The 16,022-nt window shown below is 39.4% G+C and overlaps 1 protein-coding gene across 1 annotated transcript in view; it reads right to left on the bottom strand.

The window, feature by feature from the left end:
- LOC112969116 (ovostatin-like) overlaps positions 1 to 12,708 on the bottom strand; it is a gene marked incomplete at its 3' end in the record, with an annotated part of 70,687 nt that extends 57,979 nt beyond the window's left edge. The window contains 13 exon segments of the mRNA XM_026072042.1: positions 1,127 to 1,272; positions 1,831 to 1,888; positions 2,424 to 2,657; positions 3,025 to 3,183; positions 4,827 to 4,936; positions 5,145 to 5,259; positions 6,250 to 6,361; positions 7,168 to 7,252; positions 7,795 to 7,963; positions 9,866 to 9,933; positions 11,393 to 11,549; positions 11,875 to 12,058; positions 12,587 to 12,708. Coding sequence (XP_025927827.1) covers positions 1,127 to 1,272; positions 1,831 to 1,888; positions 2,424 to 2,657; positions 3,025 to 3,183; positions 4,827 to 4,936; positions 5,145 to 5,259; positions 6,250 to 6,361; positions 7,168 to 7,252; positions 7,795 to 7,963; positions 9,866 to 9,933; positions 11,393 to 11,549; positions 11,875 to 12,058; positions 12,587 to 12,708 — 1,719 coding nt within the window.
- Between the last annotated feature and the right edge of the window lie 3,314 nt (positions 12,709 to 16,022).

Here is a 16,022-nt window from a genome sequence, read left to right as displayed (position 1 = left end):
CAGAGACTTGTTGGTATGGCTAATCCCTACTGCTCAGGGCTGCTTGGTACACATGTGTGGATGTGAGGGCAAGAAGAAGAGCAGAACGCTCTTCTGTTAAATTAAAGTACAGATCATCTGATTGGGCAGGGATGTCTAGTCTCCAATGCCTCTGCTGACTCGGCCTCCACTGTCATGAGAGCTTAGACACTGAAGACACATAGAGACTTCCACATTGTGATAACTTAAATGAAGACTACTTCTAGTGATTTAAAATAAAGTGTGATTCTGTTGCTGTTCTTCTTATCAAATCAAATCTTATTATGAAGCTGATGACATGTAATATGCACTACAGTGAGCAAATCGTATTTTCACTAGGTCCATGACTGACTTGAGGAAATATAAAACAGATTCTGCTTTGAATCTATTCAGAGCAAAATCTATTTCAAATTTGTGCTGCAGAAGAGGGAAAAAGTAGGAGGGGAGACCACATCAGGTAAATGGAAACATTTAGTTTAACCCCAGTTGTTTTGTCTTCTCCTTATGTTTTGTTTCATATTTGGATATCCTTTACCTTTTAAGAACTGAAGATTAGAAAAATATTAAAGGTGAAATTTCATTTCAATTTGACAAATAAAAATGTTTAATTGAAAAAAATATGCAAATAAAACTTTAAAAAAAAACCAAGATTTTTATTTTTGCTTTCTTTTCTATATGTGTTTGGTTGTGATAAACTGAAATTGCATTTTTCAGCAAATAAGCTATGGACTGTAAGAAATTAGATTACACAGTGAAGTGAGGTAAGAATAAAGTGTGTTCACTGCATTAAAGAACAGACAATCCAAACCAAATAGGACACTAGCATAGTTCAAGAGAGGCAGGCACAATTTGGGAGTAGTGCGGGTTTTTTTGAACAAGTAGTTTTTAATGTTAAAAAAAGATTTACCCTTTGGAGATAAGGCCAGGCAGAGGTGGTAGTAGGGGAAAGATACAAGGCCAAGGGAAAAACAGGAGAATGAAGAGAGTAATAGTGAGAGAAGTAGATGGAAAGAAGAAATAAGACTGGAAATCTGTTGTGGATGTGTATGCAAAGAATTCACATTTATTTGACAGCAGGTAATACTAGCAGTATCTTAGTGCCTCTCACCTTGTTTTTGAAGCACTTCTTGACTGGAAATCTGACACTGTCTGCTACGAGCTCCTTTGCAGGGTGTAAGGTATATACTAGCAACCAAAGGGCTGGAGCCATTTTCTCATTGACCACAAGTGGGATGGTGAAAGTGCCATTTTGATCTGTCAGTAGAAGGAAAGGGACTAATAAATAGAGAAATCCAAAGATCTGCTGTTACAGTAGCCATCCGAGGCTGACATACAGGTGTACCAGTCAGTGGAGCAATTTGTACTTGGATAATAAACTGAAGAATCAGAGAGAGACATGGAGTTACCTGGAGGTGACACGCATCGATTCAGACAAAAACACCCTCAGATTTATTGTGGGTTTGAACACATGTCCAGATTCAGACAGCCTCCCAAGCCAGACACTCTGCTTTCCCTCCCGCTGTCCTTTAGAGAGATCTTTACAGGACACTACTTCTTGGCTAGTATCAACTGATTCCTTCTTCTTTTCCTCTATGTTGAGGTTGTTGAACTTAACCTGACTGTATAGTGATCTTACTGGTATTGCTAGTGTCATGTACACATGCAAGGATGGAGAGAAATAAAGCCCTCCCAGTAACTGCAATGTACATCCAAGAAGTTTTGTCTTGGTCCCCAGTTCACCCATCCCTCCTCCCTGTCCCCCCACCCCCGCTTTTTTTTTTATGTAGAACTATACGCAGCTACTTCACTTACCAGTTCTGATATTAACTTTATTTTCCCCTGTAAGGACTGTCTCGCCTTTTGCCATGCCCTGTGCAGAGAACAACAACATATTTCTGGGTTAGTGAAGGTTGGAGGGAGAAAGTTGTCACTTTTAGTGACAAATACAGTTCAAGAAGCAGCATGTACAATGGGATGGCTTCAAATGCTTAAGCATGAACCCTAGGGCTTGCTGGATGCTGTCACTGCTGCTGCTACAGCTATGGCTGTGTACACTGCTCAGAAAACAGCAGAAAAAAGAAGGGACCAGGTAGCAGGGGAGGCACAATACTGTAAAGAGCTGCTTGGAGAGAAGGGATAAGAATCCTTGTGCGTGACATTATGAAAGTGGTTCCTTACTGTGAAATGGAGTAACATGGCCAGAAGTGGGTCTGATTTTGCCTGTGCAAGCAGCTTTACCAAGCCACCTCAGTGCTGTTTCTGTCCTTGGGTTGTTCATCAAGGATGTATTGGGCTGGCTGGTAATCCAAAGGCTAGAAGAGCACTCACTGCCATAATTGCTGTGAATGGATTGCCGGATAGATTTCCGGTCAAGCTCTTTCAGCAAAGCCATGAAACAACCCCACACTCTCTACATAATAGAAGTTCATGATGTTGATGATCTCATATTCTTCTGTATTCCAGACATAGTGCACAGTGATCATCTTCTTTTGCCCACAGCTCAGATCTTTCCACAACGGCTCAATCCTCACAAAACTGTTAGTCCAGGAGTAGAAGCACTGGACGGAGACAGATGCATCGGGGTAGGAAGGCTCTATCCAGCCTTCAGAATGGCACTGGTCGCTGGTTTTATATGTTGCCTGATAAGGACAGGGCGTAGGAAAGAAAAACGAGCAAATATATCTCACTAGGGAATGGCAAAGCATTATCACAAATTGACATCAGAATGATCAGTTCACAAAATTCACAAGTCTAAGCATTGCATCTAAAGCCAAACAGGTAAGAAAGAAGTAGCACAATGGTCTTGCAGCCTTGGAGCAAACCATTGCATTCAAACAACTCAGGTATTTTCCTCACTTCTTTTAAGGTATATTTGAGAGCTCCAGAACATGAAATAAGCCAGTGAAAGCACATTTTATTTCTAGAACTCAAACTTCATCCCATCTTTTTTGGGTTCAGTTTGAGATCAGCCCTTTCTCTCCCTATTTAGCCTTGTTTTTTACTTACTTTTAGACTAATCTCAGGATCAAACATTTCAGATGTGTCAATGCTAAAATCAATGATGCCATTAACATCAGTGGTGAAGTTGTCTGTGTTCTTGTTATTCACAAATAGCTGAACAACCTCATTGGAAACAGGCGAGTTGTCTTTGTCTACCAGCTTGATCTGTAGGAGAAGAGAACGCCAGACATGTTCAGCTTGGTATCTTTCTGTATATAGATACTCATCTTTTGTACACCTTTGCTCTCTACACAGCAAAACTGCTTTTTTCTTCCCCCTTCCAAGCTATACTTAAGGACTAAAATGCCTTGGTTTGTGGCAGCTCTCTTAGGAGATTTGGAGTAGGAGCTTCCTCAGATGCTGCATCATTGATGACATCCTTTTGTAGAGCAAAATCTTCTTATTTCTCATCTCTTTTCTTCCCAGTCCCTTCTCACTACACATTTCCAGTTTAAGGATACACTTCTTGTCCTCCATTTTTTTCCTTTCTTGGTCTTTAGAGTCTGCTGCTAGTACTTTTCAAGTCTGAAGACCTTTTGTCCAGATCTTTGCTTTGACAACTTTTATGGTTCTATATCTCCACTACCTGTGCTATTTATGTGTTAAATTAACAAGTAAGAAATACCAGAGACCATTAGGTAAATTCTAAGCTGCTAGAACTGAACATCTATTCTGAGTTTTTCCAGAAAAGATGACAGAAGTAACAACATATTAAATACAAACTTAAGAGACTGACTACCCTTACTGTCCATAAACAACATGGAGACAAGTTATTTCTGGAAAAAGAAATAAAAGAAAAGTAAAAGTCATGCAGATGGATGTTGACATCAGTGGGACTGAATGCACTGAAGTGAAGGCATGCAGAATATGCCAGCAGCAAATGATAATGTTTCATTGTGCAGGGGAGAACTGTGAATGGAATGTGACTGGGACAGCACAGGGGCTGGGATCTGCTGCATTTTGAGGAACTGTGGGTGTCAGTGGCTCTACGATAACAGCCCCCCTGATTTGAGCCTCAAGCCTTTTTTTTTTTGCGTAGAAGCAAAGAAACTGCCTAAAGTTATTGACAACACCTTGTCTCTGAGATGTGACATCCCAGCCTCCTACCAAGTATCTTCTATCATGTTAAACGTCTAGTGTGTGTGAGAATGTGTGTTTTGTAGGAATTCACTGTGGCACATCAGCCCAGGGAGCCTGTTGACCCCTCTTCTCCAGTAAGGGGTGGTAAGGTGCACAGCAATCTGAAGAATGGGTGTGGGAGAGAGTGAGAAAGTTATACAGGCATCTTACAGAGGGGGGAAAAAAAAAATCCTTTAAAGAGAATTAATTCCCCTGCTTCAGTGCTACTGGTAAGATGTCCCCCTTTTCCTTTCCTCATTGAAAAAATGGGAATTGAAGGAAAGAGAAAGAAAATGAGATTTACCCCACCCCATTTAACCACTGACAAAGAGTTATGCAGGATTTGTCATTAAATAGCATCTCTGTCCAGTCATCTGTGTCTAGGATATCACTGTCAGTTCTGAAAGGAGAGCAGTGAGTTAAATCAAGCTGAAAATACAAGTAAGAAAAATGCTAATTAATAGTTTGTTTTGATTCAAAATATTCATAGATTCAAAGTGAAAAGGATTCAGAATAAATTTGCACTTTCCAGCATTCAGAATTAATAAAAGGGCAACCAATAAGTAAAGAGAGAAGCTTTGGGAGAAAAAAAATCCTTCAAACAGTCCCCCAGATATTTCTGTCACTATTGTCATATAATCTTTCTTCAATCATCTTCAATATAAGGAGCTCTTTATCTCCTTGCTTACCTGTCCAAAGTAAGGAATTCCTCTTCTGTAGTGGCGATCCATGTTCTCAAACTGTATACTGCTCATCACTTGAGTTATGGAAATAGACCAAGTGGCTGTAAGTTGCAGGCCTGTAAGACATGCCCAGAGTAAGGAGATGTACTTTGTCTTGCATATGGCTTCAACAGAGTCAGAGTGTTTGCCTGGAGATGTGCTTATAAAAATGGATCTTCTTCAGGAAGAGATCCTTGTGCTCAGCAGGCAGAGACTGAATAGCTCTTATTCTCTTCTTTGCCCATACCACACTGTTGCTACTTCTGACTGTCTAGAAGGGATTACCTGTTCCTTTCTCTGTGACAGTGGCTTTCACATCAAGATTCCTCATGTAACCAATGCAGTTTAGCTCAAAGATGTTGGAACTGAAAACCTGGGAGAGGCAGCCCCCTGACTCCAGCTGGAAAGGGAAGAAAATAAATGCTGTTAGCAAGGTTCACAGCTTACAAAGAATACTGGCAATATACTGGACCTTGCTTTAGTGATATCTTTTGTTGTTGTTAAAGCATTCAGTGTTTGTAAGTCCATTCCAGTTCTGTTTGCTCTGCCTAAGGAAAGGTCCTGAGGGCTAACATTGACAGGCAGTGATGGAGAGTGGGTCACACTGGGCAGAAAACTTCATCCTTCAAGTGAGCTGTGAGGAAATCTGCTCACATCTGTTTTTAAGTGAGAGAAAGGAAGAAACTCTTGCAGACAATTATCCTCCTCTTCCTCTCAGACAAATCTTGACTCTGCCTGGGAGATTACTGATGCATGCAGCACAGTTGTGTGTGCATCCCATGTTATCCTTTCTTCCCATTGTTATGTTAGAATTTCTTAGTCTGCAGATATGGTAATACAGTGCTGCATACTGTACTGTATGAATGTGGCAATGTTTAACTAGATAGGTAATTAACCAGTGAGCCAAAGTGTCTCTGTATGTCTGTATCTTCTATAACGGGGAAATAGTTCCTAAAGGATACCAGACCTTCCACAGCAGAGTGAAAAATGGGGGAAAAAGTGGTTACTGAATTTTATCAGTTAAAACGAGTGTTCAACTGTCAAGAGGGGATTAGGGAAACAATTCATCTTCCATCGCTTTCAAACAGGGCTATTTTCCCACAGCTTTCGAAGTTGTTTATACAGGACTGACAGAAACATCACTGTCTACACTTTTCAGGTGGGAAGCTGAGACATGAAAAAAGAACATGTCAGTCCCCCTTCAGGCTTGAAGGAAAACCAAGAAGAAAAGCTATGTGTCCTGAGTTTCTAGCTAGCGATCTGAACAATAGACAAATAGAGTGAAGTGAAGCATCAAGGAAAGAAAGAAAAGTGCAGTGAGAAAAGGGAGAGAAGGAAGAACACAAGGGAGAGGGTAAACACAGAGAGAAATAATCATTATGTATCATACGTCTTTGGTAAATGATTGACAAATTGGGCTTTTCTTGCACCTCCCTTATGAATCAAAATCCCTGCACACGCTGAGCTGGACTTTCCCCTCAACAGGCTGGCCGTAGGTGTACCTGGTGAAAGAGGAAATAGGTCCATGAGCTGATGCTTGAAAAATTGACTTAAGCGAACTTACGCAGGGATAGACCCAGGATGAGCACTGACCTGGGAAGCCAGAGGCTTGAGTAATTTCAGTGTCTTTTTCCTTACTCCCTTTCTATTGCAGAAAGGTAATACAACTTGGAAATTGAAATATTGAGGAGTTTTGTTTCACCCCTAAACCCATGAAACAAAACCACAGCTTAAGCTTCAAAACAAATATATCTATAAACATGATGGCTACCAAACAAATTATGACTGTTCTCTCCACTCTTCAGATTAGAGTGAGCCCTGGACTCACTGAAATCAAAGTAAAACTCATATCTGCAAGGGGATCAGGATTTTAGCACTGGATTCTGAATTACAAGATCTTGGTATAACAGTAACCAAGATCCTTCTGAAGGACTAAGCCTAGTGGGGGACTTAAAGCCAGCTGGAACACTAAAACCCCTGCTCGAATTTAACAGTGGTCTGCTGCATAAAGGCCTCCTTCTCATGTGGGTTATTGGGAAAGGACACCTCCTTCTATAGCAGGGGACCCCTCAAAAGATTTGTGCAACCCACTAAACACCAATGTGAAAAAGAATACTCAGAATATAGAGTGAGATGTGAGAAAACACAAGTAAATGGAAGCTCCAACCACTAAGGCAATCCTGACCAACCTCTTCTGGGGCCCCGTTTATTTTGTTCTCTTCTCTCTCTAAGCCCTTTCTGTTTCCCCGTCTTTGGGAAGTTCTTGCTCTTCAGCGTATTTCCTAATCATTCTGAATCTGGTACTTACACTCCACAGGCTTTCACTGTGAAATTAGTATCCATGACTGTAAGACTTTCTGGTGCAGTGACAATAACATCAAATTTTGGCAACACTAGGATGAAGAATAAAAAGAAAATAAAACCACCAACACATTGTCAGGTTGCAGGCCCTCCCAATATGAAGAGAGAAGGAGGATATATCATCAGAATTAGTCACAGATGGAGTGAAAGCTCTCAGAACTGAGGTGTCAAAATGATCAAGAAAATGTCTTCATCTGTGAAGGTTCATGATAATTAAAAGCTCAACGGACCCCTGGAGGGAAGTCAGGGGCTTCTGAGATTAATCCTGCAATGTTTAGATACCTTGCAGAGCTATGACCAAGGAAATTTGTGGACATGACTGGGAGAAAGTTAGTTTATCACAGTGAATTTTTCATTCAGCTTGCTGATTTGTTACGCAGCTTTTTTTCCCTGGCTGAATCTGTGTGAAATGGTTAATTCATCTTCTTTGTCTTTTTACTCTTTTCCCCTCCAGTTCTTAATGCTAATTAATTAAGGAAGATGTTTAAGTATTAGCAATCAAAAAGATTGAGTGATAGGATCTCATCTCTAATAATGTTTTCTACTCTGACTAAAAACAGCAGGTGGCATTTACCATATTCCTCCACAAGGAATGAGTGATTTGTTTTATCTCCAGATTTCTTTGCTATGATGATTTTGTAGTTCCCCAGGATAGGCTTTTCAGTTAATGGGAATTCAATCTGGACGATGTTCATTTCTGATGTCACATTTTGCCACTAAAAGATCCTGTTGCCCCTTGGATCCTGAAAGAAAAAGAATACAGACTCATGGTTTATTTCCCTTGGAAAATTTTTCCTACTAGCATACAAACCCAGAAACAAAGAAGCAAACAGGGTAAGTTGCTTTAATTCATTGGGAAAGTTGCTTACTGCATATGCTTTGAGCTAAATTATGCCACAGTAATCTTATTAGTACTGCTATATTCTTGTCTGTTCAGATTTAGCCATCCTCTCCCATCCCAGGTACAACTCTCAATGACCAGAGAAAGTTGCACTATATTGTTCTTCCCCAGTCTTTGGTATATATATCTAGTTTTGCATAAAGGGGGAAGAGAAAGAAAAACCCTTCTTCATTGTGCTTCCCCTTCAGACTAGCTTATTCCACACAAATCTTGTCCCTTAGCAGACCCATTTTTTTCCAGCTGCAAAATGAAGGAAGGAAACATTTCTTCTACATTCAGTGGGGTGTCATTTGCCTCTGATTATATTTCATGCTAGACTAGTTAAACAAAACTCATTCACACCATTTCCTTGAAATCTTTAGAGCACTCACTGCAAAAGATGCATGTAAGCTCCAAATATTTATGTTTCTCTGAAAAAAAAATGCAAAAAAATGACTTGACTTCACTGTGTAACATCAAATCTTACAGGAAAGCTGCCTAGATCTGGACTACTATTTCTATTTTTAAAAACACCACAAAGTGCCATGGAAATGCTAACATAGCTAGCAATTATATCCCTTGCCTCTATTTGTTCATAGTTTTCAACAGCCTTGAGTAATGGAAAGATATACACCAAAACAAGGTGAACAAACTGGAGGAGGTAGAGGGAAGTCAAAGATATGCATAAGAACAGGGCAATTTTTATGGCTGCTGAGATGAATGTAGGTATATTTTCCAGGTCAATAAAGCTCAGACAGCATTCTTGAATTCCATGGGGTTGCTGTTATCTCTGCAAGTCTACTCAGGAGCAGAATTTGGCTGTGTGTATAAACACACAAACTGATGTAAGCACATGTACTCTAGATTTTATCTTTATAGGTACAATACATTGCAAAGAGAAAAATCTCTTACCTGAATTGCAGGATGGCAAAAACATAATAATTATCAGTATAATACCAGTTATAAGAGAACCTCATCTCTTATTATAGTTAGGTTAAATACTTGAATAGCAAGACTTCATAAAGGGAACAGATGAAATGAGAATTCTGGAGCAGATTCTCACCATACTGGACTTAGTGCAAGCCAGAAGCATTTGAATAAATAGAATTGTAGGGATGCAAATGAGCTGTGATCTGGGTTTCTTTGAACTATATATCTTCATTCTGCTTATCTAGCACCAGCTCTTTGGGTAACACCTTGCTTTCTTCAGCATTACAACTGAATGAGAGGAGGCCAGTAAATATCCTTCCATCTCTTGGCTTATGCACTATGTGTCTAAAGACAGCTTGCTAGCAATGAAAAGAGTGTGCCTCTGATGAGATGATACAGATGGTTGTGGTAAGTCTTTTCCTTTTCCTTTCCCCATTTCCAAATGGGAGAAGTACCATAGATGGATGACTTCCCTACTGTTGTAAGTAAAAACTGCTGAACAGTAATAGCAGGAGACTGTCAAGCAGGCTTTCTGGTCATAGCTATAAATAATGTCTGGAACAAGAAAGAAGAGGATTTTTTGAGCCTCTTTCTCAGCAATAGCAGGAGGTTTTGTGTCAGGAATACAATCTACTATACACTTGTACTGTTCTGTGTGACTCTGAGATAAGGGTAGAATATTGCATGTGCTCAGGAAATCATGTTTATCCTTTGAGATTTAGTTTATGCAAAAGCTTATTTTATCCACAGCAAATGTTTATTTAAAGTTTGAGTGGAGGTTGTCTCCCAACAAGTTTAAAAATGGGAAGGGTAACTTGTAAAAGCTGCTTTCTGCTTTCTTTTCACTCAACATCTCCTGAACAGGTCTAAAATTGAAATCCAGAGCAACAACACAAAACATCACTGGAAAGACAAGGAACAAGATATTAGTATTAGGTGGAGTTTGTTTGGCTGAGCATGATGTTTTCATTTTATTAGTACTTCCAGTTTCATTGGATCTTCTAACACTCCTTGTGAAGGATGCAAGTGATAAACTTTGAGGGCAGAAGAATCCTACAGAGACTTTGCTTAGTGCAATACTGAGTTCTCACACTCTTTCATGAAAATTTGCTTATCATCAGAAAGAGCGGATGACTCGATTAATAAGGACTGCAGTGCAGTCAGTCAGGTGATCTCAAGTGACAATCATAATTCTTTCAATGGCTGTCTGCATGCTCTAGGCAAATTTTTTTCCTCTTTATTTCCCATCTTTACATCAGGGCTTGTTACTGTGAACATACAAAAGTTTCAAATATTACTGGAGCTAGGTGAAGTGTCAGTTTTCTCTAATGCAGTGTAATTCTTGTTAGTTCAGTTTTTTTTCTCATCTTGCACAAGTTTTTTCCTTACTTTTCTTTTATTTGCAAAAGAAAAACTGAAAGGAGAATTATGAATTACAGCGCAATGCAAAACAGGAAAACATGGTTCAAAAATGTCCTTTTTGGAATTTAATTTAATGTACTGCTCTCCCCACCTCAAAATCAAGCAATTTGACAATTAATCAAGACATGTTTGTGAGACACCTTAGGAGAATTTGCCACCAAATTCTGATTGGAAAACTTTCCTTTGTGCTATGTATTATGATAGAACTCATCCTTAATTAAAGTATGCCTTATCCAGGCAAACTGCTATGTTCTTTGGCTGCCCTCCTAGTTTTTCCTACAGGATTCTAGTTGTGTCCTAGAAATCTGAAAGCATAGCAGTGAATTAAGGAACATATCTAGATAAATAGTTTTTTGTATACATGAAGGTCTGTTCTACAGCCAGATAAGAAATATGGATAGTGGAATGGCATGTGTCCAACCTTTGGAGGAAAAATATCCATGAAAATATACAGTTCAAAAACCTCAGAACTCAGAGGATAAATAGCATGAATTTGTCTTTAAAAAAATTGTATTTCATTTTTAAATCATGGATATGACTCTTGTTCTTTAGACTGTCTTTGACGCTGGCTGGTATCACAGGCAGGAGACTGTGGGAGCATTGTTTTATGCCAGGCATGTAAGTAGTGATCTAATCAATTCTTTCCACTTGCTTGGCCTGCCACCAGTAATAAAACAGTGGCAGTAAAAGCTCCCCTCTTCCTTCATCTGGGAAGAAGGGACAAAGAAAATGAATAGACCATGGAATGACATTCTCTGGCCATCCTAAAGGTGTCTCTCCGAGCTCCACAGCAAACACTCACAAACATTTTAACAGAAACTCTAAAGAAACTGAATCCAGTCTAGACTCTGGCTCAACCTGAAGAACACCTAGCAAAGAAATTCCATCTGAAGAAATTGCTTTCTAAGGGAAATACTATTAAGTAAAACTTGCTATTCACCACTCTGTCCTGGTTTGTAGATGGGTTTGTCTGTCTGCCCAAAGACAATGCTCTCCATGTTCCAAATCATCACTGACCGTTGCTCTTCCAGGCTGACTGTGTTGCCATGGGCAGAGAAGGAAATGAAAGCCAACAAGACAGAACTGACAGGAGGAATCTGTGAGGAAACAGAAAAGCAAAGGAGAGGTTGCTAGTCTTGAAGCTGTTAGCTGAAGAACCAATTGGACAGCTCAATTTATAGCCTTGATTCCTACAAGGATACACTCTGCTCACTTCTACTTGTCTCACTGTATCTCTCTCATTTGCTTCTGTTTTTCTTCAGCATGTCTTATTCCTTTAATTGCTTGTTTCTCTATTCTGATCCCTAGTCTATATTCTTTCCTCCTCTCTACCTTCCTCATAACCCTCTGACATCAGGTATTCCAACATGGGCTTTCTCTGTTATGACTTTTCCATTGGGACATAAATAAAAATTAATTTACCGTGAAGTTGAAGCACTGTAAGCCATTGCTTGCTATCATGGTCTTCTCAAAAATAGTGGTGTTAACAGCACCATATTCTAGGATGACTCTTACAAATATCGTCTGATTGACGTTGAGGAACTGCAAGCAAACCTGACCTGGAGAGTCGTTCTGGAGGACTGCAGGCACCATCAGGACATACTGCCTGTGAGATCCAAACAGCACATTGATCACATCATAGAGAATGGAAAAGCAGCCTCATCAGCAAGAAACAAATGGAAAGTATTGAGGGATTACTTTTCATTGCTCAATACCCATTGATTTGTTTAGATCAAAACATAAAATCCACACACTTTGCCAGTGCCCTTCATTCCTGCCCTGCAGCCCCCAAGTAGCCTAGCCTGAGCTCCCACACAGCTCTGCCACTACCCCCCACTTTTGTCCTTTAGCCCATTACCTGAGTTTTGGACCCACCTGCTACTACTGCTGCTGATGCCTTTTTCTGAACATTGCAGAATTTCTTTAGAAATTGATAGCTATAGGCAGAAGGTCTATTTGGTATTAAGTGAGAACCACTCACTTGCCACCCACAAGTCAGTTTAACTTAGCTCTTCAGATATAAAAGGTGAGTCATAGAAATATTTAATATTTGAAGTAAAAACAGTGGCACCAGTTAGCACTGCCTTTAAAGCCTTACAGTGAATACTATTAGTAATAATGTGGTAGTTCTTACAACTCAGGTTCCTTTGCAGCTGTTATATACAGGAGAAAAATAACCAAAAGAAACTTTAGCCACATTTTTCTCCCAGGAAGACAGAAGGAAGAGATGAATTTTCTTTCCAAGAAACAATGCATTGCCCACTAGTTTAACAGCCCTGCAATATTCCTCACTGGGAGCTCCAGAGGAAAGGAGTCTGCCCTTCAACTCCTCCCTGGCTCCTTCCTTAGATGCTAGTGCCTTTATATTTTCAGCAAGGGGTAGAGATCCTAGTCTATCCCACTGCTTTCAAGAATCTCCCCTTACCCTACTGCAACCTAAACCAACTGTCTTCAGATTGAAACACCTTGCAACAGTTCTCAGAATGTTTGTGCAAAATATCTGTAATGTTTTTGCTTTCAAGGTGTGAGGCTTTGCTTCTTACACTGATGCTTGGCACAGAAAAGCATGAAATGACCCAAAGTAGAATGAGTCTGTCAAATTAGATTAATATTTGAGGGTTTTCCCTAGCATTCTCAGATTTACCTACTGGATTCACAGGTTGGGTGAAGCAGACTAACTTTCTATACTTCAACAATTGTTTCTCATTGAAATAATCTATTTTGAATATGGAATATAATGATGAGATGGAGTAATAGGAAAAAAGAGGTAGAAAGAGATCTAAAAGGTCTTAGTTATTTCTACCCTGGACATTGAGCACTTTTCTTTGCAGTGTTACTGAAGATTTGTTTATATCAGCATGATATTAACCAGTTGATGGGTCCATAGAGATTTGTCAGTGTCCTAAAATTCTAATTTTCCCATCTCTATGGAGGCTATATAGGTTTTTTAGGCAAAATAAGACTGCTTGCAGCTGATGACCTTATTTTAGAATAAAGGTCCTCCTTTTGTTCTCTCTTGTTCTGAAGAGAAAATAAAACACCAGTCCTCTCTCTTCTGTTCCCCAAAAGAAAAGCAATGCTGAAAAGCAGTTGTTTAATAACTATGATTCCTTTTTTTCTATTCATCTTGGTACGTTAGCAACATGATTAAATTTCATAGACCTGAATCCAGAAAGAAATGGTTTCAAAGACAGAGCATCTGCATAAGACTGTGCTTTTCTCTACTCTCCTGATTTACTGTGTGACTGTCATGTCTTATTTCTTCCCAGTGTGTGATGAGGAGAACTTTAGTATTTGCCTCACAGGGCAACTATGAAACTATCTTCATTGAAGTCTGTAATTTTTTTTCACACAAATATCAAATCGTATGAAGCTGGAACAAAGCAGCAGCAACCGGTGGTCCTACAGTGATCTCTGTGGCATGCTGTGGTTGCTTAGATCCTACTGCAGACCACATTATGATATTCTGCTCTGAAAGCCCATCTCCCTATCATTTTTATTAAAGAGGATTTCCATGAACTTTAACAGTTCAGGAACTTCACTAGGGATCAGGCTTGATTTTCTCTCCAATGAGATACTGGCACCAGGAGAGCTCAAGAACAGAAATTCACTGACAAAGGCTTGAAGCTGAGTTGAAATTGTAAAATAAGTGAATACTGTCCAGTGATCAGTGTTGCACATTCTTGCTCTTTCTAGGTTTCACAGATAGATATGAATTTATTGCAACATAATACAGTAACAAACCTATTTGTTGATCATTGCAGTCAACATCCTTATACAGAGAGTAATTTTCTGAAGTGAATTTTGAAAGTTTAATCAAGAAATCAAGTGTGTTAGGTGACATTCAAAGATTGTACAAATAGGGTGGGGTAGCTGTGTGTATCCTTCTGTTACAATATACAGGTTTTTTTGGCCCAAATATAGATTGGATTCTGGCCTTGATTAGAAGGGCCACACTCATATCTCCAAGGACTGGCACTAGGAACAGTGTCTTCTGTGCATATTTGCCTTCTGGATGGTAACTAAATGCAAGACAGATGTGATCCATGCATCCCATATCCACATAACTCACTGGATTAATTTAAACTCTCTGCTAACCATAAAGGAGATAGTAAATGTATTTGTGAAATAAGCAAAAATGAGAAATGCAATTTTCTGGAATACAAAAATTATTGGACTAATATGTTTGCAGTATAAAAATTCCCTTTATGAAAAAATGCCACTACACCTTATCACAATAAATGAAACTAGAGGTCAGCTCATCTCCTTGGCAATAACACAGAACTATTTAGCTTTCACAGGAAAATCAAATACCATTCTGTTTTATAACACAATTTTAACAAAACACTTGTTTTCAGGACAGATATTTACAAAATCATCAAAGTTACACATTCAGAATACCAGACTGTTCTCGCTGCTGAATGAATCTCCTTGCCCTTCAAACCCTACCTATTCCACTTAGCTCATTTATGCATACACAAGAAGTTTGTGGAGAATGTTCTAAAAGGAAATTAGAGATGGTACTTCATCATCAGGTCAAGAAACCATATTTGAGGAAGACAGCTTTCTTCCACTTAAACAACCCTGCTGCAGGCATAGTTGAACTATAAAAAAATGTGCCTTTATGGTTGTGGTTTGGTTTATTTGAGGCACTGGGTCTGTTCTACCAACAAAAGCTTATCTTTGCTACTAGAAGTTGTGTTATGACTACAGACTATACTAATACTACTCAATTGCAAAATTTTCTTCATGGAGACCTGGTTACAGTGATTTCTGTGTAAGGGAATGACCTGGCCTCAAATTTCACTTGCTCTCACTGCGAAGAGCCCTATTTCTTTCCTACAGGAGTCATAAAATGGCTCTAGGAAAACTCCAGTGATCTCTAGAGGTCCATATTTTTTTCTCTTTTGCTGTGTTTGTAGCTGCTTACGTTTCAATGCCTTCTGGTACTCCTTCTTACTATTGCAGTTTATTGTCCTCCTCCAAGCATTCTTTGTGCTTGACTGAAGCAGTGGAGAGTGGCAATACTGTGAGAGTTTACACAGTACATCAGAGCTAGCTTTAAAATAGCTGGCTAGGCACTGCAGTAGATAGTGGCATGACCTCTGGCAAAACCCATTTGAGGAGTTCTATGATTGCCTTGCTTGCAGCTCAGCTGGCAGTCTGAAGCCAACTTGCGTATGTCTGCAAGAGTTGTAGATGTATCTTTGTGGTGTAGACAAGCACTGACACCTTTCTAGTAAATGGGATAATTGCTGCATTCCAAGGAGGATCAACACAAGGAAACTTGGTCATTATAGAAAGAAAAATTAACTGAAAAGCACTGAAGTGATCAGGTGACTTTGACTATGACTGCTTCCTATAAAACCTTTTTTAGGCAGATTAGATTGTAACAATTTGTTTAGGCATAGTAAAGGTCGAAATGCTTGGTTTGGTCCAGGTGTCTGTGAAACAATGCTGAAACATGGTAACTACAGGTAAAGTCCTGTTTGGCCAATAGTTTCTTCAGTCAAGCATGCAAGATTTCTTTCATTGTTCTAAGACATGTGGGCCCTGGCAAAGCTCTCTAG

This window comes from Apteryx rowi, unplaced genomic scaffold (assembly GCF_003343035.1).
Source record: "Apteryx rowi isolate R43461 unplaced genomic scaffold, aptRow1 scaffold_1089, whole genome shotgun sequence".
Lineage (NCBI taxonomy): Eukaryota > Metazoa > Chordata > Aves > Apterygiformes > Apterygidae > Apteryx > Apteryx rowi.
The sequence above is the reverse complement of the archived record's forward strand: the minus strand, read 5'-3'. Positions and strand labels throughout refer to the sequence as shown.